Source organism: Glycine soja, chromosome 9 (assembly GCF_004193775.1).
Source record: "Glycine soja cultivar W05 chromosome 9, ASM419377v2, whole genome shotgun sequence".
Taxonomy (NCBI): Eukaryota; Viridiplantae; Streptophyta; class Magnoliopsida; order Fabales; family Fabaceae; genus Glycine; species Glycine soja.
This window is the reverse complement of record NC_041010.1, coordinates 46,832,814-46,859,272: the sequence shown is the minus strand read 5'-3', so window position 1 is coordinate 46,859,272 and position 26,459 is coordinate 46,832,814. Positions and strand designations below refer to the sequence as shown.

General features: G+C 33.5%; 4 protein-coding genes across 4 annotated transcripts; 3 read left to right on the top strand and 1 right to left on the bottom strand.

The window, feature by feature from the left end:
* Positions 1-322: 322 nt before the first annotated feature.
* LOC114425309 (serine/threonine-protein kinase AtPK2/AtPK19-like) lies at positions 323-4,084 on the top strand. Its single transcript, XM_028392191.1, has 7 exons — positions 323-451; positions 910-1,855; positions 2,178-2,260; positions 2,354-2,474; positions 2,560-2,733; positions 3,083-3,190; positions 3,574-4,084. Exons 2-7 carry the CDS (start codon positions 1,202-1,204, stop codon positions 3,871-3,873), a joined length of 1,440 nt encoding a protein of 479 aa, XP_028247992.1. The 5' UTR covers positions 323-451; positions 910-1,201; the 3' UTR covers positions 3,874-4,084.
* A 2,806-nt stretch (positions 4,085-6,890) lies between these two features.
* On the bottom strand, positions 6,891-9,632 carry LOC114425762 (mannan endo-1,4-beta-mannosidase 6-like). Its single transcript, XM_028392718.1, has 6 exons — positions 9,433-9,632; positions 9,076-9,349; positions 8,609-8,803; positions 8,286-8,408; positions 7,905-8,116; positions 6,891-7,516 (listed from the first exon to the last, which is right to left on the bottom strand). The coding sequence occupies exons 1-6, from the start codon at positions 9,603-9,605 to the stop codon at positions 7,084-7,086; spliced, it is 1,410 nt and encodes a 469-aa protein (XP_028248519.1). The 5' UTR covers positions 9,606-9,632; the 3' UTR covers positions 6,891-7,083.
* Positions 9,633-13,984: 4,352 nt separating this feature from the next.
* On the top strand, positions 13,985-18,199 carry LOC114425929 (alpha-galactosidase 1-like). The gene is made up of 15 exons (XM_028392907.1): positions 13,985-14,612; positions 14,932-14,990; positions 15,190-15,246; positions 15,378-15,412; positions 15,546-15,649; positions 15,742-15,817; positions 15,909-15,967; positions 16,093-16,158; positions 16,241-16,324; positions 16,776-16,840; positions 16,929-17,011; positions 17,115-17,205; positions 17,484-17,533; positions 17,626-17,766; positions 17,894-18,199. Exons 1-15 carry the CDS (start codon positions 14,443-14,445, stop codon positions 17,984-17,986), a joined length of 1,233 nt encoding a protein of 410 aa, XP_028248708.1. The 5' UTR covers positions 13,985-14,442; the 3' UTR covers positions 17,987-18,199.
* Positions 18,200-21,624: 3,425 nt separating this feature from the next.
* Positions 21,625-25,168, top strand: LOC114425308 (receptor-like protein kinase FERONIA). The gene has a single exon (XM_028392190.1). The coding sequence runs from the start codon at positions 22,169-22,171 to the stop codon at positions 24,857-24,859; it is 2,691 nt and encodes an 896-aa protein (XP_028247991.1). The 5' UTR covers positions 21,625-22,168; the 3' UTR covers positions 24,860-25,168.
* Positions 25,169-26,459: the final 1,291 nt, after the last annotated feature.

Here is a 26,459-nt window from a genome sequence, read left to right as displayed (position 1 = left end):
CATTCGAAGATAAACAACACAAAAGGTATATTTTCTTTTTGCAAATATATCTAATTACAATTCCGATCCCTTAAGAACTGAGAACCTGCGGTACATCAATAATGTTGTTGTTATTACGGTTGATGAATTGCTGCAAATTATTAAAATATTCTTCCTCTTGTCAAATCATTTAAATTGATACACAAAAACAAGTGGGCCTAGCACCATCTCCAGAGCCCAACAGTAAGTAGTTTACGGAACGGAAGAGCATATTCGCATCCCCTACGAACGAGGCGAGTCCACCTTCTCCAAAATCCACTCACATCGCGCCACGTGTCCAGAACAATAGAGAGAATAACAATAAATTGTTAGACGTTGCTATAAGTGGCGACGCGAGTCCCCTCACAGCGGAATCAAATATTCCTGAAAACAACGCATTCCTTTCACTGCCCCTTCCCAATTCCCTTCCCTGGTAACCCTCTCTCTCTCTCTCTCACACACAGAGACAGAACATTTTCTTTTTGTTTTTTTTTTTTTAATTTTGATTTCATCGCTTATATCCCCTTCAATTTTAATTCTGTTTTTTAATTGTCTGTTCTGTTAATCTTTTGTTTGATGATAAGTTGATAACCCTAACCTAATTCCGCGCTTTGTGACCTATCCGTGATTCAGTGTTTCGGAATTTTCAGTTAGATCTCGCCATCTGCTCCGGTTAATATCGATTTCGGTTATTTAAAATAGCTTTCTTGGATGACGCAAAAGCCGTTATTTTCTTTATTTTTCGCTTCTGATGTTATTATATTATTATAAATTGGAAATTGAAATGAAATTGGAATTCGAATTGTGGAAGTGCTGTTTCTGCTATATATTGTGATTATGACTTGGCTGGCTTTTTCAATTTTTTTTTAATTTTGGGTGAGTTGATAACAGATTGTCAATTGGATCTTCATGAGTTCAACAACCACTGGAGCATACTTCGTTTCCTGTGTTGCGGGAAACAAGAACAACGATCTCTTCTGCTGGGTTTTGCTCTGCTTGCTGCCAAAATTTTTGGGAACTCCATTTGCCTTCATCAACTTTCTCTTGATTCAGGCCATTGACAGGAGTCCATCGGCGGTGGGAGTTTTGGGAAACTTCGGGGTGGTTAACCTATAGTCTTTATTAGTTTGGTCATCATCAGCAGCAGCATATTTAGATCCCTTATTGTTGAGTGGTGTGAGAAATGGTGTCCTCTCAGTTTTCTGGTTTGACTATGGCTGGCTACAAACCTTCACAGACTCAGTTACTCTTTCCTGCAAACCTTCCTGATACTGTGAACACGGAGCATATTGAGCTGGATTTCTCTGATGTCTTTGGTCCTGTTACGGTAGATTTGAATAACATTGATTCCACTACTGGTGAGCCCCTAGAAGAAGTGAACGAGCTTGTTTATGATGACCCGCCAGTGATTTACACCCGCTCACATTCTTTGGTTGGCCCTTCTACTTGTGTTAGTCAATCACTTAAGCTTGGCAAGCTCACTATTCATGAGACCGAGGATTCATTGGAACTAGTGGATCATGTCAATGGAGAGACCATTAAAGACATCAAAGATTCTTCATTTGTCGACAAATCATTGAAAGATGAAGATGGGAATCTCAAGAAGATCCAGAGAGTTAGCATTGAAGATTTTGAGATTTTGAAGGTTGTGGGGCAGGGTGCATTTGCAAAAGTGTATCAGGTGAGGAAAAAGGGTACTTCAGAAATATATGCTATGAAGGTTATGCGGAAGGACAAGATTATGGAGAAGAACCATGCTGAGTACATGAAAGCTGAGAGGGATATTTGGACAAAGATAGAACACCCATTTGTTGTACAACTTAGATACTCTTTTCAGGTACTTAATTTCGAATTTATAATAAGGATTTTAAGCTGCTTGTCTTTTTACGATGACCTATCTTTTGTGATGCAGCTTTCAATATGCAATGCCATTTTCATTTGATTTCTTCCTGCTTTAGTATTTATCATTGTATGTTACCCAAAATCCAAATGAGCAGTATGTTAGTTCAAGTTATGGATATTTTTTTTTGATTACTTTATATCCAGAATTGTGTTCTTTGTAAGTAAAGTGCTTTCTCTTGTTAATTTGCATGTAAAACAAAAATGGTCTGCAATAATAGAAATTAAAAGTGATGTGTTCTGTCTATATGCTCTTTCAGACAAAATACAGACTGTATCTTGTGCTGGATTTTGTAAATGGGGGCCATCTGTTCTTCCAGCTGTATCACCAAGGCCTTTTCAGGTGAGTTTAGCTTTGAGGTTTTTTGTTTCTTCTGTTTCTGTTTTTAAAGAAGGAAGGATTAATCTCTGGTTCTATTTTTTGTTGAATGTTCAGAGAGGATCTAGCACGCATATACACTGCTGAGATTGTTTGTGCAGTTTCCCATCTCCATTCAAATGGAATAATGCACAGGGATCTAAAACCTGAAAATATCCTACTAGACGCTGATGGCCATGTACTCTATCCTCCCTCCCTCATGTTTTTCATAGTGGCTTTATACTTGTAATAACTGAACAGTTATTTCTTTATTGATCTACTAGGTTATGTTGACTGATTTTGGCTTAGCTAAACAATTTGAAGAGAGTACTAGATCAAATTCGATGTGTGGTACATTAGAGTACATGGCACCTGAAATTATTCTTGGCAAAGGCCATGATAAGGCTGCTGATTGGTGGAGCGTAGGTATTCTACTGTTTGAGATGCTTACTGGAAAGGTTTGCATCTTGTTCCTTGTTAATTTGTAAGACTGGTTTTTCTTATGGAGTTTTGATTGCAAGGTTTTGATTGGCTATAGGATAATAGTGTACCTTCTTGATAGATTGTAAAGTGCTGAAGCTTGTATTCAGTAATACAATGCTCCTATCTTTAAAGTTTAACTGTATAAATATTCATCTTATTGAATTTAATTTAAGTAAGTGCTTTCAAGCTTAGAAACTGTAATTTAAAGTGTTTTGCTATTGTAATACTTTGCTTGTAAGTTTTAATGGCTTGTGAACTGAATAAACTACTAGGCTCTTTTGGAGTTGCTAACTGGTTGTTTATGTTGTTTTACCTCCTCTGCAGCCGCCTTTCTGTGGCGGAAACCGTGACAAAATTCAGCAGAAGATAGTTAAAGACAAGATTAAGCTGCCAGCATTTTTGTCAAGTGAAGCACATTCACTGTTGAAAGGGGTAATCACTAGTCCACAAAGAAGATATTTCCATTGATTATTCTAGAACAGTTCATATAAATCTCATGATTATTAGGCACATAATAAGCTCTAGATAACTTTTCCGTTTTAAAATACTGTTGTCAATAAAATACTGTCATCTTAGAATAATTGCCCTACCATGTCAAGTGACACATTTTCATCATTGGCTTTAAAAGGATCGAGTTTTTATCATATCCAAAGATAAATTCATCTTTTCTTGGAATGCTGTCGAAAGTTCATAATTTTTCTTCTTCTTTACAAGAGATGTCAATTCCTTGATTTGCATTCTATTTTGAGCTTTTCTACTATTGCTACTTGACTGGTTAACAGAAGTTAATCTAAGACGATTATCCACTGTTACAGCTGCTACAGAAGGAACCAGGTAGGCGCTTAGGTTGTGGACCCCGGGGTGTTGAGGAAATTAAAAGCCACAAGTGGTTTAAACCAATCAATTGGAGAAAGTTGGAAGCACGAGAAATCCAACCAAGCTTTAGGCCAGAAGTAGCTGGTGTGCAGTGTGTTGCCAACTTTGAGAAGCGCTGGACTGATATGCCTGTTGTTGACTCACCTGCTGCCAGCCCAAATGGCGGAAACCCCTTTAAGGATTTCTCTTATGTGAGGCCTGCAGCCTCTTTTCTTCAAAGGAATAGCCCTGCTTACTAACTAGACAGCTTGATATGGCGTTGGCTCAAGATGCCAACATTAAACATTTTCTTGTGCCCTTAGGAATTGTGTCAACTTTGCAGGTTGTGGGTTCAGTCACTTATTTATGTGCCTTGCGACTCTCTACAATTTACAAATGTATTGAGCTGTCATGTATGCAGAAAATAAATTACTTTATTTATAAGTGGTATATTCTATTTGGGACATAAAATGATGTGCATAGCATTATTTGCCATAGGAATTAAGAATTTCTTGCAAATAACCAGCTTTATGATTGGAAATGAAAGATTTAAAGGACAATTGCGATTACTTTAAGGGGGTGTTTGGTGCGATTAGTTTAAGGAGAAGGGGACGTTTGATGGGAGAAAAATTTTCACTTTTTAGAAATCCGAACTTGGAAAACTTGTTTTTAAGAAACATATTTCCGCAAAATTATGATTCCTGAGAATTATTTTTAACTCATGAGAATTATATTTTTTTCTACTTAATTTTTATTTTATTATAGTAAAAATATTATTTTAGTCTTATTAAATTATTTGATATGGTAAATAATTAAAGTTAATGATGAAAATATTATATAGCTTTTTGATTTTTATAAAATTTATCTAAATATTATGATTCTCGGGCTTGAAATTTTTTTTCCTCTAGCACCACTTATATTTTGAGTTATTTCTCGTCATAGGAGGCTAGGTTTAACAAGAGAAGCTGAACTTGGGCTCTGCAGAACTGGGATGAAGATTGGCCATATTCTTGAACATCAACCATCGACCTTAGCATTCGTGATCTGGGATGACAATTCGCGACTGATCCTGAAATTTTGTGTTTTAGGCAAACCAAAAAATTATGCGCTCATACTTAGTTAAATATTGTCTATCTTGTAACTTTTTTTTTTTTGGCAAAATCCATTTATAATCAAGGTTTTTTAAATTAACGATAACATGAATAATTAATATTATTAAATTGTTATTAATGATAACATAAATAGTTAATAATTTATACAAAATTATTTATTTTTTTTGTAACATTTTCAATTTTGAATAAAGTCTTTTAATAGATACATAACATGAATTAACATTATTATGTAAGTTATACATGGAATAGGAAAACAATTTAATTTTAATTTTGATTCAATTAATTTTTCTGACAAATTTTGATTCAATTGTTGAAATCTATGTAATGACTTTAAATTCTTTAAAGAAAATTTTATCATGAAGATCATAAGAATTATCATGTTTTGGATTTTTATTGTTTTCTTTTATGTTCATAATTGATACCTCTTTTCATTTTGCAATCCAATTGAAAAAAAGAAGTTTTTGAGCTCACCTTGACAATGCTAAATTATAACATTATATATAAAATTAATACTTATATAGACTAAATAAAAAAATTTGTTATCCCTCTAAATATGGGATCCTGGATGGTTGTCTACCTTGACCGTGTTCAGAGTTATCATTGATTCGCACAAAAGATCTTCTTGGATGACCATGGAAATCAGGCAGAGTTTCACACCTTGCTTAGACTTCCAGTTTCAGTGGAAGGCAACATTTTGGGATGACAAAATAGACAAAGAGGCATCTCAAACAAGAGCAATGAAAGTAATAATTATATCCTTATTTGGTTAGCCCAACTGTAGATTACCATATATAGTTTTTTTAGCAAACTTCAAGACTAGAAATCAGATTGTATCATATTATTTAAATGAGAATTCTTAGAGGAGAGGACACAGTTTTCATCCCAATTTATTTGAGTTTAACAATCCCATCTAAATGTCAACTAATATATAAATTGACAGGCAGAAATTCCAAGATTTTATTCCATTTTTTCTCTGTTTATGTCAGAGAACCTCCAAAAAGATTTGAAAGGAAACTTAGTTTCAGTAATATTATACAGAAGGCAAACTACCTTGCCGGTCTAAGTCTATACCTTCCTTGTTATCTTTCTGTCTATATGCTATAGCATATTCCGTCTCAAAATCAGTGGCTTGTTCAAACTCAGGGAAGGAGTACTCAGTGGTTTACAGATAGGGGTGGGAATAGGCCAGGTCAGGCTAGGCTTTGAAAGGTCTGAGCCTAGCCTACGATGAATCTTTGAGGCCTGAGTCTGGCCTATAGCCTATCAAAGACTTTTATTTTGGCTCGGTCTGGCCTGATAGCCTTTTTAAAAGCCTTATCCACAATAAATATTTAATATTTTATGAAGTAGGAACGTAATAAGAAAGTTAAAGAAAAAAGAAAGTCAATCAAAATAATGAGGAATATAAAATGGCACATGACTCACACCTAAATTGTAATTAAAGTCCTTGATTATAGGAATAAAAGTTATGGAGCAGTAGTGTGTAATCAAAATCTGATAGTTTCAAAAAAAAATTAATTGTATTCAAAAAATAATATAAGTATATATATATATATATATATATATATATGTATATAGGCCGGCCTACCAGGTTTATAAGGTTTTTTAATAAGCCTAAGCCTGGTCTATTTAATTTAATAGGCTTTTAAAAAAGTCTGAGCCTAACCTTTTAATTAAATAGGCCAGTTCAGACCAGACTTTATATAGGTTAGGTCGTAGGTCCCTGTAGGCCGGCCTAGCCTATTCCCACCCTTATTTATAGAGGCTTAATTAGTCTTCTCTCATGATTTCTTTCATCAAGAGGTTAATATTCAGAGCTTGACAGGGCATGACCAGTAATGCCAAGGAGCTAGACACAAAATAGAACTAAACAAAGCCACAATCTATTGGCTATTTTTATATGTAAGGTTTTACTTATTCCATGAAATTTACTTTCAAGATTGGATGGTTTATTCAATTTCATTTGACACTCCCATTCAACTAGTTCCCTTGAATGAAATCTTGCTTCTCCATATTCCAATCTAAAACTTGTTAGTTTTCCAAATAGGAACAATTATACTCAACACTTATAATGCTACCTTACTTATTTTACCAATGGCCACATAATGATACAGATGTGTATATATTCTTAACGTGAAAAAACTAAGAATGCTGTGGCACGCTTCTAGTTTAGATGGTGGTGATCTTGCATGACCATAATGTCACAACATACAAATTAAACACATTGTTGATTTGATATTAATACAAACAAAATTATATGGCGAATCACATATTTATCCATGGATGGTTTTATATGACCATAGCATTACAATTGGAAACTTTCCACATATGGTGTTACAGTTCTTCATGATAGTCGTGTTACAGTTCGTCATGATAGAGTATTTCCTCCAACAATTTTTTCTTCTTACAACCCCAATTGCATTTGGTGTTGCACAAGGAATTAAACAGTGCAAGCCTAGTGGATTGAAGTTGTATAATGCTTGAGGTAGAAGGAGATTTTGAGAGAACAATTGCATACCCATCATCCATGTTATCGGTTCCATCAGGAAAAAATTGCCACAAAAGGCTTCCAGCCCCACTCCCTCCTTTCTTTGTGGAGTTTAGGATGGTACTGTACACAGTGCTTATAACCGTGTCTCTATATGATGAATTATAGCCAGGGTCTTTGGAAGATACACCAAACTCCGCAAAAACAACTGGCATTCCAAGATACCTTTCAGCATCCTCTATATGGGCTTCCATCCATGATTTTACAAATGGGATATGTGTATCAGCAATTTGTTGTGAAATCCTTCAAGCAGGTAATTGATTGCGTTAGAAAATGTAGTATATCATGTATATGTATGACAAAGAGCATCATCAATAAAAATATTAGTGTTTGTAACAGACTAGATTAATGTGCACATGCATATGAATGTAATATTGATATAATAAAGTAACACTGGATAAGAATTTAATTTAAATGCATTAACAGGGGTTTGTGTCATCCAATCACAATTATGGTAAGTTATACCTTAAAAGTCAAACTCAACATGATTTTTTTACTAATTGACAGTATAAAAATCTTTATATTCACAGCACATGAAAATTAAACTCTTTACATAAATGGTTGGGACAAGTATGTTTTATGGCAATTTCACATTTTTTAATAAAACAACAGAATTGTTGAACAGACTTACCAAGAGTCAGGATACATGTGAACAGAAGCGAAGTCCACACCAAGAACCAGGTGGTTCCGGATAAAATCAGTTCCAACCTGTGTAGCATATGTATTGGGATTGAGCTGAGTTCTCTGAGGTGTTGATGGCCCATAAAATCCTTCTACTCCGACCTCCACTAGGTGTTTTGGATCAATTTTCTTCACATGGAAAGCCATTTCTTGTATCCAATCCTAGAATACATATTCAAGTGAGTTGTTTAGTGCACTATGTGATATCATGGAAAGAACTGACTACTAGAATGCAATTGTTCAGTGAGATGTGATAATATGACATCACAAAATGTGTTATATATTTTCTTTTTCAATACCACAAGACATTAGAAGTTTTCAAGGGACAAACCTGTAACTTGTCACCAGTTGGATCTGAGGTGCAACGAGGCTCATTCATCAATTCCCAAGCGAAAATTGTTGGATCTTCCTTATAAGTGATGTTTGTGAATGTGTTAACTCTATTGAGCACAGTCTACAGTGGAAATTATATTGAAACCAACTTAGTATTCAGGAATTAATCAAAAAGAAAAACAATAACATAATAAAACAGCAGTCCTTATCAGATATAATTCCTAGGTAGTTTTAGTTGTTGAAATATATAACAAACAAGCTTTAACTCTAGTATAACCAATGGTGGTTTTTGAGTTGTTGCATTAATTTAAAGGAACTTGCCTTAACATGGGCCTTGTAGTAGCTTCTAAGAGTTGGATGTGAGAAGAAGTCATCATCAGAGGTCAAGTTAAGGCCAGCAGCATTGCCCCATTTCACATATTGTGCTTTGCCTCCATATGCCTCCCAGTTGTTGGCCAATGATAATATAAGCCTGATTTTGTATTTCTTTGCTTCACTTACCACAAAATCCAAAGCCTGAGGCACCAATAGTAAAATGGAACTACATAATCAATGCTAATTACCTGCACTGATCACTAATAACTTGGAAGTTTAATTGTATCATAATCTGATATCAATTACCATAGGAAAGCTTACACAAGCAGAAGTACTAACAGCAGATAATACCAGAGAAGGTCACATGATAAGGCTGTGTGGGGTTACATAAATAATATTTTATGTTGTAAACTGTATACCAAGTTAGTATAGTATTACACACACACAAAAAAAAACAAATAATAAAGGAGCACCTTGAAGACTTCTTCATCATAAACTGATGGGGATTTCTGTAGGGCCCTCCACTGGCCATCATTGAATGCCCAAGTCCTACAAACTGTCATACCAACTGAGGATGCTTGTTTGAACACCTCAGTGACCTTTCCTCTGGTGGACTCATCTGCAGCAAATACCATCAGCCAATACGTGTTGAATCCATTGACATAGAAAGGTTTGTCATTCACCACAAATTGGTTTCCTTTCTTTTGCACCATCTGCCAATCATCATCTTTCATGCCCCTCATTTCACTAGAAACATCAAACATATGTAAGTGCCAAATGAAGATAATAAGACATTACAACTAGAGATGAAAGGGATTTCAAATACATACTCATTATTTGAGAGAGAATTTTCCATTTCATTTTGGTCTTCTTTGAGTCCTTCCTCATCCTTTATACTGTCACCAAGTGCATTGGAACTTAAATTTTTAGTAAGCATCAAAAGAAGAATCAAAGAAATAATGCACACACCAAAGCTCTCCATTGAGCTTGGTTGCCTAGTCATGGTGTCTATGTGCTCCTTTGGACCATAATATATATGTGAACATCTCAAGTTTTCCTCCATAGAAATGTGTCAAATACAGAAGAGTAGTGTGCAAGTGGAGATCATGTTTCTACACTACCTTTTAAGCAAAGCAAATTCTCTATTCCATTGTTGAGCAATTTATAGACAAGGTAATTAAAGGGGTAGGAGCAAAGTTGCATATACTTCACGTCTTCACCCTAACTCTTTAAGGTAAGTTCAAGTGGGTTCCACTAATTTGATATTGGTATAAAGAGAGGCTTTGTTAGATTTGAACTAGTTGCTTTTAGCATTATAGGAATCATGTTAAGATTATTAAAGTATTAAATTACAGATTAAACGTATACATAGGATAATCTAGTACAAGGTGCTGATAATCAATTTCTAGTTGTGATGTCAGCATCACATACATTTTGGGAAGAACTTCATGATAAAAATTTGTCCAATGAAGAAAATAAGTGATCATACTGTGTGGTGTCTCTTCCTTGCTAAAAAGTAAAAACTGCTTGGAGGAAGGAGAATGCTGTTTCCTTGTTGAAGAGGGGTTAGAGTAGAAGAGATACAAAAGAAGGGTCGGATTGAATTGGCACTCTTGGTTGTGATGTGATGCCTATACTTCACCAACCCACCTTGGATATTTTTTGATGTATAAACAAATGTCCTCCTCCAAAGTCAACAAATTTCTATTGCTTACAATTTTTTATTTTTTATTTTCCTTTTCAAAATATGTTTGTTTATTTTCATCCAAACTTTAGATAGTGCTTTAAATAATGTTTAAGCCTGAAATCGATTTTCTTGATTTTTCAATTTATTTTTTAGAACTAATACTGACAGCGATTCCAACTATTTACTACAGAATGAGATCTGTTCGTTCTATGTAGATGTGGGAATGACTTGATCAAATTGCTACAACGTTCAGACTTTGACCAACTGATGACCTTAAGACAATTACGCAATTGCCCGTTCATATAGAGTCCTCCAATGCTCCCATTCAAATTCAATTGTGAGTTATGAATTTAAAAAAGAGAAGAAGAAGAAGAAGCATTAATTTGTGCGTAAAGTGGCTTATTGATTTAAACTGGATTATTTTCATAAGATAGTTTTACTTCAAGTCAATGGTAAATAAACATTTATATTCTCTTCTCACCTTGAACGTTTTTCTCAATCTAGAGGAGTTAAATCTATCATTCAATTATGACTATAATAATTTTTTTTGAAGGAATTATGACTATATAATAATAGAACTCGACTTTCTGTATATAAAAAAAAAATAGAACTCAACTTATATAGTGGAGCCTAGTATGGTTATATAACTTATATATTTCATACCCTAAAATTTTTAAAAAAATGTTTTTAAAGAATTATAATTTTGGGGTATGATTTTTTTCTCTCCTGTACGTTCTCTTAAAATTACGTTCAGAAATTAAAGTTTAAAATATAAGGATGAAATTGTAAAGTCGGAGATTAAAATAATTTTCAGGAAAAAAATATTAAACCCAATATATAGTATACGTGATTAAAAGGATGAAGTAAAATAAAAAGAAGATAAACTAAATAGGCAAGAATTGCCTCTTGCCTGTCATTCAAGAGATTTAAGTATCCTTTATGTAACATCAATGTCAATTATATATGAAGTTAGAATAATAGTTGTGCAAGAAAAAGCAAGTGGCACGGTTTCTTTGAAAGAAACATAACTCAACACAAGTCACCCACACAAAAGAAACAAATACTGTAAAGGGGAGACAAGAAGAGATTGAAATGAACAAAAGAAAACAAAAAGGCGATAGGAAGATTTGGGAAGTCAAATATGCTTCCTTAACTATGAAATTGCAAAGGAAGGGTGCATCCTCAAATCATACTATTTGGCTGTATATATTATGAGTATGGTTCACCATCATACTACATATACTTCCGATAATTGAGGCATTATTAAAAATATTGGATTTGGAATGAAATATAATCATAAAAGATTGAAACCTACCACGTATGCATGTTTGAATTAACTGATATGATAAGAAATTATTTTAATTTAATAAATAGTGCTAAGTTTTCGATAACAATAAGTAATCTTAAGTTTAAGTTTTAAATGTGTAGTAAGGTTAAATTTTTAGTTTAAATTTTTTTATCACTTATAATAATTTTATCATTTCTTCAATTTTTTTATCAAATTGGAATGAAATAATTGAATATTTATTTAATTAAATGAATTTTTAGCTTATTTAAATAATTGAATCTAATCTTAAGCATAAATTTATTTATTTAATTAAATTAACGAGATTGATTGAATATTTAGCTAGTGAGTTCAAATAATTCACAAATAACTTGGTTGTTCACATTTCTCCCCATGAATTAAACTCAACATACTAATTAACCTGTAACAATCACAATTCATACACACGGGTGATTAATATTTTGTAATTTGTTTTCTACTTAGGATTATTTTTTTATTCCACATTTACTAATATTTTATTATTTGCTTAAGTTTTTTTTTAATTTGCATGTTGTGTCATTTACTTATTAAAGATTATTTCTTAATTTGCAAGTCGAGTCATTTACTTCCTTGTTTATTTGCCTCGAAAAAAACTGACTTCCTTGTTTATTTAGGATATTAGTATAAAGAGGCATGAAAGTGTTCGCAAAATTGAGAGGACAAAAAAACGAGAGAGATCAAAGAAAATGTCGTGAGGGAGAAATTTTCTTTAAGATTGAAAGAAGTAAGAGGAGTAGGAGGAAAGTTCTTGCATTCTAGTATCAAGTATGTGAAGGGGAGAAACCACTGTGCAAAATTAAAGGTGCTGAAAGGAATCTGGTTGAAGAAAAGTGTCAAAGTAAATCCAAAGACTTTTTTTTTTGCTTAAATGCAAAGACATTCTAAACAAGATTTACAGGAAAGAGATAAGTCAACTTAATTAGAGTTTATGTTTCAATTACAGCAAGAGGTATGATTCTTAATTCATTTTTGCATTCTATTATCTGGTGTAATAGTATATCTTAGAATCATGTAATTACATATATTAATTCTAAAGCACTAATATTGAACCATGCAATATTATAATTCCTAATTCAAATTTTGATCTCTCCTCTCCCTGTGTTGTGTATTTCACACACGCCTACCCATTCAAATAACTAAAAAAACATATTTTTCAACTATCTTACACTGCCATTGATTTATCTTCTTAATTGTCTATCCATTTCAGTTTAAAAGAAACTTTATATGATAATTTAAAATATTTATTATAATATAGTTTATACACTTAAAAATATTTTCACATAATAAATTTTAATTTTATATATATATATATATATATTCCAAGACTAAAATACTATTTCAACTATATCTTTGACACGACTGAAAGGACAATTCCTATAAGATTTTTTTTTTCTTTTGGGCAGTTAAACTGTTAAAGTTGAGATTTAAGAGGAGGGCAATGGAAAAATTTTACAATATAAAACATATAAGTCACAAACTCAAAGAAGAACTCATGGTAAAATATATAGATGGCTAGCGGTGGAAACTCCATAAAATTGTAAGTACTTTGAACATTAAATAAATTTAATTTTAAAATATTATTAGTAATGATTAATTGAAAATTGTCTTAAATACAATTCTTAAATACAAAAATCAAAGAGTTAATAAAAAAATTTAGTGACAATTTTTTTTTGTCGATAACATTAGAGTAACAAAAAAATTTAGTAGCAGATTTTTAAAAATTAAATATAAATTATTTTATCACTATTTTAAAAAACTCGGTAGTAGATTATTATAAAATTAAAAAAATAATTACATAACAACCCATAATTAGAACCAAATTCAACAACTTCAAATCATAACTATTATTTATTGTTTATTGTTTAAAAAATAAAATCCTCCCCATCATCTTAGTATAATTTCCACCGACTGCTCTACAGTCTAGATAGTTCCTACAAACCAAAAACAACTGCGTTTGGTGAATAAAATATTGGGATATCCTTATCCTCTGATTTCATCAATCATGCATTGGTCAAAAAGGAAATCAATGTCCCACGTTGTGGTCCTCTTTTGAGTACAATTTTTGTTGTTTTTATTTTTTCATCCCTACACCAGAACCTTCATTTTTGAAATGCAAACATTACTTTCTAATTTTCAATGGTAACCAATAATAACAATAATTTCCTAAAACAAATAAAAGTCATATTCTATAATAATTGTCACGATGGAGATGCATCTCTAATTAAGCACTGCAATTCTGCATGTGAAATGAAATTGAGTTGCATGATGACTGTGCAATACACACCATCCTTCTTGGTTTTATTTTCAACCTATTCTAAATAGACCTTAGATTGAGGTACATAACAATTAGTGGCCATTACTAATGGAATTTATACGGAGGATGATGCAGCTTAATTTGTCTTTTTTTCATTTTTTTTCTTTCAAGAAAATGATCCATAGTCCAGCATATAGGGGATGGATCTAACTATCAAAATTCTCTTGTACTAGGTCTTATAATATCGAGAAATTGTTATATGGTATAAGATTCTTATATGTTTTAATGAAATTTTGCATGACATACGATTAAGTCTTTTTAGTATTTCTAAATAAATTGAAAATCTCTATAATATATCCTGTAAAAAAAAACTCCATATCACAAGAAAAATAGTCAAGACCATACACATGATAGTACGTAGTAAACAATTTAATAATTTCTTGCGGCCAAATTGTATGTAGCACAGTTAAAAGCACAACCTAGGACTGAGGAGCACAATACTCTGAATAAATAGACAAGGGATCTTGTCTTTCTTACTGCAAGTGAAGAAGTGAAAAAGTGCTGAAGTGAACACAATGGAGAGAAGGGTTGGCTATGAGGTGCTGGTGGCTTTGGTGACCCTTTTGGTTTTCTCATTGACTTGTGTCACTGCTTCACCATCAGGGCCAACAAAACTTCAAGACCATGTGAAGCAATTCAGGGGGAATCTTCTTGCTAATGGCCTTGGTAGAACTCCTCCAATGGGGTATGTGTGTGATTTGTGTTCACTATCACTATGTTTCTTCTCAAGTGACAATGAGTGCTTTTCTCCCCTTGTGCTGAGAGTCTCAGTTTCACTGTTTATCACTCACAGCACTGTTCCACCGAGTTGTCGGTTTGTGTTGTGAATAGTGCTAGCAAGAATCTTAGGAAAACACTCTATTTCTTTTTCTCTAGTACCTTATTAATAAGTAGTTACAACTTACAACTAAACATAGCTCATTCCTGTCCGGTTCCAAATTTATACATCAAAAGATTTAACGATACTGAGATGTTATAGCTTATAACATTTCCTTTTGGTGCAGATGGAACAGTTGGAATCATTTCAGCTGTCAAATTAACGAAAAAATGATCAGAGAAACTGGTATTTGATCATATATATGTGTGCAGTGTGCTTGTGTGTGTATTATGTGAATTTTGTATTTATCTATCATTATCAATTAATCATTTTACATAAAACTATGCTTACATCCGAGAAACTAGAATTTTTCTTTTCTTATTTAGCAAAGATCCATTTAGATGAGAATTTAGTCTGATTGTGATTTTTCTATATGGGTTTACAGCTGATGCCCTTGTTTCTACTGGTCTTTCCAAGCTTGGATACACCTATGTTAATATAGGTACATGAAATGAAACACATAATTTTCAATTCTCTTATTATTATTAATTTATTATTTTTGTACTTTTTTACTTTGCAAAATTTCATAAGCACAAGCAGTTAACCTTAATCCACAATTTTCCATTATTGCAGATGATTGTTGGGCTGAATTAAATCGGGATGCTAAGGTATGGTTCTTATGGTTTTTACATGCTTCATTGCATTTGCACTTTCTTACTGTCTCCTTGAAAGTTCTCACATTCAATTAAATTTCTTTTTCTTCAAACATTTTTATAGGCTATTGTTGTTGTATTGCTATAGGGTAATCTGGTAGCAAAAAAATCAACATTTCCTTCTGGAATCAAAGCTCTTGCAGATTATGTTCACAGCAAGGGTCTTAAGCTTGGAATTTATTCAGATGCTGGGTACATAGACTTAGCCAAACACCTAACCAAATTCGTTCCATGTGCTTTTTTCAACTACTTTTAACTAAGCTTTAGGTTGGTCAATTTTGCAGGTATTTTACTTGTAGCAAACAGATGCCTGGTTCTCTTGGTCATGAGTTTCAAGATGCCAAGACTTTTGCATCATGGGTATTAAACATTGTGCTCATTTCTTCATCTTTTTCCTTGGAACCATCATTTTAATGCACTTAAACAAATGGTTGTTTTGATTTATTTACAGGGTATTGATTATTTGAAGTATGATAACTGTAACAATGATGGATCGAAACCAACTGATAGGTAGTCATAAGTATATTTGCGTATTAGTGTTAATTTTATTTGATCAAATTGAATATTTTAACATTCCACTTTGTTCTTTACTTCTTTATATGTAATCTTGAAAACTATGGTCTTCATATGAATAGATACCCTATTATGACTCGAGCTTTAATGATGGCTGGTCGTCCAATCTTCTTCTCACTATGTGAATGGTAATTTTATTTGTTTTAATATTTTATTGCTCCACCAATTTTTAGACCTTTCCTCTAATCACATGTGCTTTGCTTGTTATAGGGGAGACTTGCACCCAGCTTTATGGGGTGCTAAAGTGGGAAATAGCTGGAGAACTACCAATGACATTAATGATTCATGGGAAAGGTGAACATTATTCATTTAATTTGTTGATTCAAATGGAGAAAAATTCTGTTGCCACTATCATGTGTCTGTTACTAACTACTCCTATTCAAATAACTTTTTTGTATAAAACATCTTCAATTTCATTGTTAATCAAGCTAATAACTTAGAAACTTTATAAAATTTAATTAAACGAGGTTGACAATAGACACATTGGAGTAGCATTAGACACTCCCTAATTGGTCTTGAAATGTGATCAGCAGGGTATGTAGCTGTTCACCAAAATTGAATTAATTAGGATTTGTAAAAAAATTGTATGAAATTTAACTGAATAAGAGAGATAATAGATACTTTGGAGTGACAATAGACACTCCTTGATTGATCTTGAAATGTGACCAGGCAGGGTATGTAGCATTCCACCAAAATTGAATTAATATGGATTTTAGCTAATAAAGGTAACTATTATCTTTGGCAGCATGATTTCAAGGGCAGACATGAATGAAGTTTATGCAGAGTATGCAAGACCTGGTGGTTGGAATGGTTAGAATTTCATTAACCTTGTGTTTTTCCGAAAGATATTTTCTCCAATTGAGAGTCACGATATCCATTGAACGTGTGAATTCAACAGATCCTGATATGCTTGAGGTGGGAAATGGAGGGATGACAAAAAATGAATATACTGTTCACTTCAGTTTATGGGCCCTTTCCAAGGTAATACTTTTATTCTTTTGTTTTCCAATATACTGATTTATGTTAAAGCATATATAAGGCTTTTTTCCTTTCTTTTTTTTCCTCATGCAAAGGTTTATTGCAGGCACCTCTTCTTCTTGGCTGTGATGTTAGAAATATAACTAAAGAGACCATGGAGATAGTAGCTAACAAGGAAGTTATTGCAGTTAACCAAGGTGATACATAATTAGGATCATTCTGTTATTTCTTATGAAAAAATAGTTTATGTACTAACAATATTAATAGTTTTTACACTGTCATCCAATAAAAAATTATCATATATGATATATTTATCGACCTTTACAAAAATCAATTAAAAGTCATAACTATCACGATTTTTTATTAGTTAACAGTATTAAAACATTTTACATTATCCGGCTATAGAAAATTAAACTAATTTCTTATTCATTGTAGTATACTACTGTTTATTAATATTTATCTCAAACATTGTCAGATCCACTTGGTGTACAAGGTAAAAAGGTTAGGATGGAAGGTGATGAAGAGGTTAGTTGAATTTGGAACACAACACATGATTTTGTCTCTTATGTCAGATGAAACAATACATTATCACAGTCATAGGTGACCCTTTTGGACAGATTTGGGCAGGTCCTCTTTCAGGGTACAGGGTAGCTGTTGTCTTGCTTAATCGTGGCCCTTGGAAAATATCAATTACAGCCAACTGGGATGACATTGGTATTCCACCAAAAAGTGCTGTTGAAGCTAGAGACCTTTGGGAGGTATTGTATTCGGATTCATTCAATCTTTTGTTTTTGTACTCTTGCTTGCATGCTTTGTAACTATGTTTTCATCACAATTTTGTTGGATACTTGTGCTATAACTTAAGGTATCTGCTAATGCATGCAGCACAAGACATTGATGAGACCCTTCGTGGATAAATTGACTGCCACAGTTGATCCACATGGGTGTAAAATGTACGTGCTGAAGCCACTGGCTTGAGTTTTCTGAAACAAATTTTTGGATTGCAGCTTTTGGAGTAACTTATGTCAATATTTGTTTTTCTTGCTGAGTGATAACTTGTACACGAGCTTCACTTCAATAAACCTTTTCATTTGCTTCTATTGATAGAAGCTTGATACGTTATTTAGTGTACCAGCTCAATGGAATCAGTCACTTAGATGATATAATAAAATGAAGCTGTTTGCATGCAAATTGACTTTAGTATTTTACTTTCTTACATTCCTGAAGTCTTTTGTACATGACTCGTGGAAAATACAGGACAGATATCACGGTTAGGGTAAACAAGATATATCTGATAATGGTTTTTAAGGTAAACAAGATAATGATTTAAGTACGGCTTAGTTCAAGAAATTATTTTTGATTTTATTTACTTTAGGATTATAAGCAAGTGTGCTTCGGGGTGTTATTGTTCCAGCTTGGGCATCTTGGCCTTGCTCTATTGTTTGGGCTGCGTGTAGCCTTTTTCCTGTAAATGGTTCACTCTAAAATAAAAGAGAGAACCTTAATGCAAAGTTGCAATATCAATCTACACCTAAATGTGCTATCAAGCATCTGAATTAACTGGGATAAGAGTATTTCAGTTTAATTAATTATTTTAAATTTGAGTCTTCAATACATTATTGAGTGAAATATTTAGAAAAAAAATTACTCTCAATAATAATTCTATTCACTTTGAGTAAAGTTATCTCTAATAAAAAGTATCTTCATAAAAAAAATCTACATCTATAGCATTAAATCAAAAAAGAAAAAAATTTACACTTTTTTTTGTCAGCCAAAAAACAAAAAAAGTTTATGCTTGAAGCGTGGGCTTGAAATGAATTTAATTTCTATGCTGGTGTATGTTTAACTAATTAAAAATTATGAATATAACTTTTAAAATAATTATCTTAAGATTATTTGTACATGTCAGATTATTTTACATGTCAATTTGTAGATACATATCAATTTTAGAGAATAATGTAACAACTTTTCTCGACCATGGATTTTTTTTTTCACTGTCTCACAACAATTTCACAATTGGTGAACAGCTTCAACTTCAACTTTTTCCACAGCCTAGTCTTTATTTGTTCTAAAGTACCAAAATTAATTGCCTGTATTTGTCAATGAAAAGATATGTCATGATATAATATATATGGGTTAAATTCATTTAAATGCAATTTTCAATCATTCATTAATTCAAAAACAATTCTACCTTACTTTCAAACAAAAGGAACACCTCTTGATTAGTACAGTTAATATGTTATGTTCCCTCTTCCCTCAGTCATGTAAGATTTGATATCTACTTTCAGTCCACTTCATATTTTGACCAGAGTCATACTCTCTACTAGCTTCAGTTAAATGATACTTTTGCGGTTAACATGCCTCTCATTACATTAAGTCTCACTTTCACCAGCTTTTAAACTTGACATCCCTGCCGTTGAATAAAGTCCATTTCTAATACACTAGCTACCTAACAACTGTCAGTGGTCATATTGTTACTGTGTGCCCCATTAGTTACAGATTACAACAGGCAAGATTGGGATTAAATAGAATATTCATTGTACATTAATTATTATTATTATACCTATGATTTTTTTTTAGAAAAATCTTGTATGTTGATAATGACTTTAATATTCCTATGTTTATCCATTCAAAACTTGTAAAACTATACTCAAGTACGTACTAGTCATACATAAGTTAATTTGAATCTGATATTTCGTAAAATATTTGTTTGGCAAATTAATAAACATGTATGCTACGTATAAATAAAATAAAATAAGCGTGTTGGTTAAAACTTAAAAGTATAGTATATAATTTAATTAAAAAATATATAAAGATAATACAATTCCTAATTACAAAACATTAGAAATAGAATATTTATTTTAAATAAAAATATTTAAAAAGATTTAAATTCTAACTATAGAATATATCAATTATATAATATAGATATGGATAGGGTCACACACGTGCAATTATATCCACAAAAAATTGTATGTAATTTCTCATGTCTAGATTCAAGCTCTTATTAAAGGATAAATACATTTGCTAATTGTAGGTAATTTTTATGAGTAATTAAGTATTTTCGTTTGGTTTAAATTTGATTATCATCTCTAAGGATTAATTCAAGTAACGGATGGTTAATTCAAGTAATGCATATTTGATTTCTCTTAACTTTTAGATTTGAACTGTGTATACAAAAATTGTTGTTGTGAGGACAAATCCCACTACGCCGTAAATGTTGTCATCTGGAATGAAATTGTGTTCTATGGAGAATATTTCAATTAAGGTGAGAGTGACAGGAGAAGGATGAAAACGCGTTTGCAAGTTGTAACATACAACTGATATGCGCGTCCTTCTCATTTCCATCTGTTAGATACTGCTTTCCTCGCAAAACTCATCTGTCATCCAATCATCACCGTTTTTGAACTTCTATTTTTTATTTTCCTAAAAAGTAAGATATATTATATTTCAAAATTCACCCTATTATATTCAAGTACTTAATTTTAGAAAAAAGATAAGTCACCTTTTTTATTCCTTAAATGGAATGAGTTAAAGTGTTTAAAAAATTGTGCATAAATGATTGAAATTGTGAACTGTTTTGTTCAAGTTTCTAAATTTAACCATTCATTATTAACTTGATAGTTAATTATATGTAAACTTTCTTACTTAAGTTATAGCATATATAATGATTGGACTAGCATAAGTAACAAATTATATTTTCAAGGATTTTTTTTAATTTTCTTTATTTCAGAAACTCATAATAATGTTTAATACTTTCACAACCAAAATAATACTAATTTTCTGTTTAAAATTTTCTCAAACGCTAGGAATTATCAAGTATACATGTAATTATCACATTAATAATTAATGTTAGCATTTTAAAAAAAAAATGCATTGAACGTGTCATCCTTACAAATCCAAGGTCAAAATCGTCAAATCATTAGCAGGTGACCCCCTTCAACGAAGATTAACAGATAACTAAATCCATTTAATTATCATCAGCAAGCACTGTTTACACTGAAAAAACTGGAATATCAAAAGTCAATTTTGCAGAAGTGGAGCGCGACCATGTGGTTAACACTTAACAGTAAAAACAGCTATACATATTCCAAAGGTTAAATTCAAATATCTAGATCAAAGTAAGATTGCTTTAAAATTAGTAATAAAAATAAGAGTTTATTTAACTCTAAAATTATGATATTTTTGAAACTAAACGAAGAGCACCTTCATTCATTATATTAAGATAAAAGACAATTTGTACAGTTAGTTTGCGTAATTTTTTCTATAATAGAAAAAGATAAGAAAAAAAATGAGGAAAGTATTTCTCATAAATTAATTGATATTACCAAAAAAAAAATCGTAAGCTTTACGTTAACTTAAGAGTGTCATTAATGCTTTGAATCAGTATCTTAAACGTAAAAATGTAGATACAATGAAAGAAATTGTTGTTCCTAAAAATATGAAAAAAATTATTCTTCGATTAAAATTATAGTTTTAATTTTTTAGAAAATAATAAGAGACTTTTTAGAAAGATTAGTAAGAGATGCAATAGTATAACATTACTCCATTTACTATTTAATTATTTTCAGTTTAGTTATTGAAATATTATTATTTTCTCTTACAAGTTAGGTACGGTATTTAAGGTGGTTTTCAGTTTTGTAACACTTTCTCACTCCATCCTCCTCTTCTCCTCTCTGGTGTTTCCAGCTCCAAGCACCTGGCAAATCCAATCCAACCCTAAAAACACGGGATCGTTCTGCTTTGACTCACCGAGTTGCTTTTTTAGCTCTTCTTCCCATGGCATAAGGTAAATCAAACCCCTTCTTTCTCTTCCTTCACTACCCTCCAATATTCACACCATCATCCACACCCTGATTAGTGATTTTCCCACACCTTTCTTTGTTCACCTTGTTCTTCACTGCAAACCTAGTTCATCATTTTTTTTACTTTTGGATTTTGCTTATTTTGGAAAATCTGGGTCCAAGTTGAGCTGATCATAACCCCCCCACTTCCATTTTCTGATCTGGGTGTCTAAAAATTCAGATCTTTAGAGCAAATTTAAGGTCTTTGTTTGTTTTACAATTCTGGGTGTGCGTGAATTGTAATTCCATACAAGAAGTGTTTGCAATTGTATGATAGAAAACAAAGCAGGGTTTTTGGGTTTGGTTTTGGTTTTGGGTAATGATGACGAGCATGAATCGGTACTATGTTTGTGTTCCATTGTTTGTGTGCTTGGTATTGGCTATTGAACTTGTTGTAGCAGAGGATTTCCAGCCTACAGATAAGATCTTGCTGAATTGTGGTGGCCCTCCTAGTAGTACTGATACTGATGGCCGTGAATGGACCACGGATAATGGTTCCAAGTTTGGTTCCTCCACCGCAAAATCCGCCACCTCACCGGCGGCGACACAGGACCCTGCCGTCCCTCAGGTGCCCTACATGACGGCGCGTGTTTTCCACGCACCGTATACCTATACTTTTCCTGTGGCTTCTGGCTGGAAGTTCCTCCGACTGCACTTTTACTCCGCTTCTTATTCCAGCCTCAATGCATCGGATGCGCTGTTTGCTGTGGCAGCGAATTCCTACACAGTTCTTAGGAACTTCAGTGTTGCTCAGACCACCTTGGCTTTGAATTATGCCTACATTATGAGGGAATTTGCCATCCATGTGGAAGGGGAGAGCTTGAATGTGACTTTCACTCCATCTACCAATGCCTCGAACGCTTACGCTTTTGTTAATGGGATTGAGATTGTGTCCATGCCTGAGATTTATACTTCCACTGATGGAACTTTAATGATGGTGGGTTCAAATTCTCCTTTCCCTATTGATAACAGCACTGCACTTGAGTGTGTTTATAGGTTGAATGTGGGTGGGAATGATATCTCTCCCTCCCATGATACTGGTATGTTTAGGTCATGGTCTGATGACATGCCCTTCCTCTATGGGGCTGCATTTGGAGTTACCGAGCCTGCTGATCCAGATGTGAAGTTTGAGTATCCTCCGGGCACGCCAAGTTATATTGCTCCACTTGATGTCTACAGTACGGCCAGAACAATGGGCCCAAATCCCGAGATCAACACGAATTACAACTTGAGTTGGATCTTCAACATTGATAGTGGGTTTTCCTATCTTGTGAGACTCCACTTTGCTGAGGTATCGTCAAATATAACCAAAATTAATCAAAGAGTATTTGATATATTCCTCAATAATCAAACTGCTATGCCTCAAGCTGATGTTATTGCCTGGGCAAAGGAATTTGACCTTTCACATTCAAATGGGGTTCCAGTGCATAAAGATTATGTTGTATTTGTTCCTAATGGAGAACCACGGCAGGACCTGTGGCTTGCATTGCATCCGGATAAAACTGAGAAGCCCATGTATTATGATGCAATCTTGAATGGAGTGGAGATATTCAAAATTAATGACTCTACAGGTAATCTGGCAGGGGCAAATCCTATTCCTCCTCCTGTGCAAGACATAATTGACCCATCAACGGCTAGAGCATCTCATCATGGTAAATCAAAGAATCATACGGGCATAATTGCAGGAGGTGTTGCTGGAGGAGTTGTTTTACTACTTGTGGTTGGGCTATTTGCTTTTGCTGCATCCCATCGTCGTAGGCAAGGAAAGGATTCTGGTACAAGTGAAGGGCCATCTGGCTGGCTTCCACTTTCTCTTTATGGTAATTCACACTCTGCAGCTTCTGCCAAGACCAACACAACAGGAAGCTATGCATCCTCTCTTCCATCAAACCTTTGTCGTCATTTCTCATTTGCTGAAATCAAGGCTGCCACGAACAACTTTGACGAGGCTTTGCTTCTTGGTGTGGGAGGATTTGGTAAGGTTTACAAAGGGGAAATTGATGGTGGAACAACCAAGGTAGCAATTAAACGTGGGAATCCACTATCTGAGCAGGGGGTGCATGAGTTCCAAACTGAGATTGAAATGCTCTCAAAACTTCGTCACCGCCACCTTGTTTCACTGATTGGCTACTGTGAAGAAAACACTGAAATGATCCTTGTGTATGACTATATGGCCTATGGAACACTCAGGGAGCATCTGTACAAGACTCAGAAACCTCCACGCCCATGGAAGCAAAGGCTTGAGATATGCATTGGAGCTGCTCGGGGTTTACACTATCTACACACTGGTGCTAAACACACTATCATCCACCGTGATGTGAAGACAACAAACATTTTACTAGATGAGAAGTGGGTGGCTAAGGTTTCTGATTTTGGACTGTCGAAAACTGGTCCAACATTGGATAATACCCATGTAAGTACTGTGGTAAAGGGTAGTTTTGGGTACTTGGATCCAGAATACTTCAGGAGGCAGCAACTGACTGACAAATCTGATGTTTACTCGTTTGGTGTGGTTCTCTTTGAGGTATTGTGCGCTCGACCAGCATTGAACCCCACCCTTGCTAAGGAGCAAGTGAGTCTGGCTGAGTGGGCAGCTCATTGCTACCAGAAAGGCATTCTTGACTCAATTATTGATCCTTATCTAAAGGGAAAAATAGCTCCAGAATGCTTCAAGAAGTTCGCCGAGACTGCGATGAAGTGCGTGGCTGACCAGGGCATTGATAGGCCATCCATGGGTGATGTCTTGTGGAACCTTGAATTTGCTTTGCAGCTGCAAGAAAGTGCAGAGGAAAGTGGCAACGGTTTTGGTGACATTCACTGTGAAGAGCCACTGTACACAGATTCTAAAGGAAAGAAGGACTCTGATCCGGGTTATGATGGCAACGTGACCGACTCCAGAAGCAGTGGCATTTCAATGAGCATTGGAGGTAGAAGCTTGGCTAGTGAAGACTCTGATGGGCTAACCCCTAGTGCTGTGTTCTCCCAGATCATGAATCCAAAAGGTCGTTAAGGTTATGCAGTAGTAACAACACTTTCACTACATACGCGGTCAACCCACTCAAGTTCTGTAGTGCAATCTGCTTTCACCAAATTTGAATGTTACTCGTTATTCATTTTCTTAATATTGCTATTCCTTTGTATGTTGTTTCTAATTTATTATGATTATGTAAGTTGTAATTTGTGACCATGTTATATAAAGATTGAAGAGCAAACATGTTGTAACGAGGTTGTTATCTGAATTTTTTGAAACCCCTTTCCATCAAAGATTGATAAGAGACGTGAAAGGCAAATAATAAGTGTTTCTCTCTCTCTTTTTTTTAAGGAGCACTGCTTTGTTTGTCATAAGAATATAGGTTAAAGTCTACAAATAGTCACAAGATTAGGATCATAGGATTGATTTCCTTGAAAATGTTAAATTGCTTCTGTTTATAACTGTGTATTTTGTAGGACTAAATCATGCATGCCAAGTCACTATGCAATCAAATGGATATCTTGATTTTTTATATTATTTTCTGACTGTGAACCAAGCATATGCATTATAATGATCATGATAAATGGTGTATTGATAAGCATCACCGTGATCTATGTGTATTATATCTGGGGTGGTCCTTGTTCAGCTGAACCCATATGGATGGACTGTGTGTGAATGTGTGGGGAGAAGTGAAGTTCTTCTATCTTCAAAGATGGAAAAAAAAAAATCTTCTAAAAATATCACTATTTTCAACATATTTTCTGGATCCCACTAAGCATGAAAGAATATGAAAATTATAGAATTATACATTAAATATGGTCAGCAGTGAGCTAGGGACAACGTGTGAAGGAGTTAGAGGAGGAGGAACATTTTTCAACGTTTGCGTTGTATGGATGATTCCATGATAGTGACACCTGTGCGGTGTGTACATAATATTCTCATTCATGAATGTGACACTTGCACTAAACATCCACCGTCATATTTGTTTTTCTCTTAAATACGGGGTCGCTGTTTATACCATATAAATTAGTTTATAAATAAGCATAAAATTAAGTCTGAAGCATTGACCAAGGAACTGATTAAATGTGAAGCGAAGGTGATCTTAGCTTCTTGTGTGCAAAGCACATAGTTGTAAATTGCTTGGTTTCAATTGGCTGGTTATGTAATCTTTGTGTGAAGAAATGAAAAGAATTTTTGAGGTGCGAGATGCTTCGAGAACCAATTGAAATTTATTTTATTTTTAATTTTCATAATAGAAGTCTCAAAATATGGTATGACTCATCTTCTCTCTGATATGGATTTTTAAGTTATGGATGAATTCACGATTTTGGTGAGAAAAAAGTAAAAAACAAATAGAAGTTGTAAAAGCAAATACGATGAGGAAAATTTAAAACACACACACACACACAAAAATCATCAATTCAAATACGACTCTTGAAACAAAGTTGTATCACGATTTACAACTTACCCCTTGACGAGGAATTATTCAAAATCTATCCCCATTTAATAATTTTGAAGAAAAAATACCCCCTCTCGATAAAAAAAAAAAAAAAAACCTCTCCGTTGCATCTTTTATAATATCTCATTTTATCATTCTTTTTTCTCTTTCTCTCTCGGTGTAATTTTTTTTTTACAATTT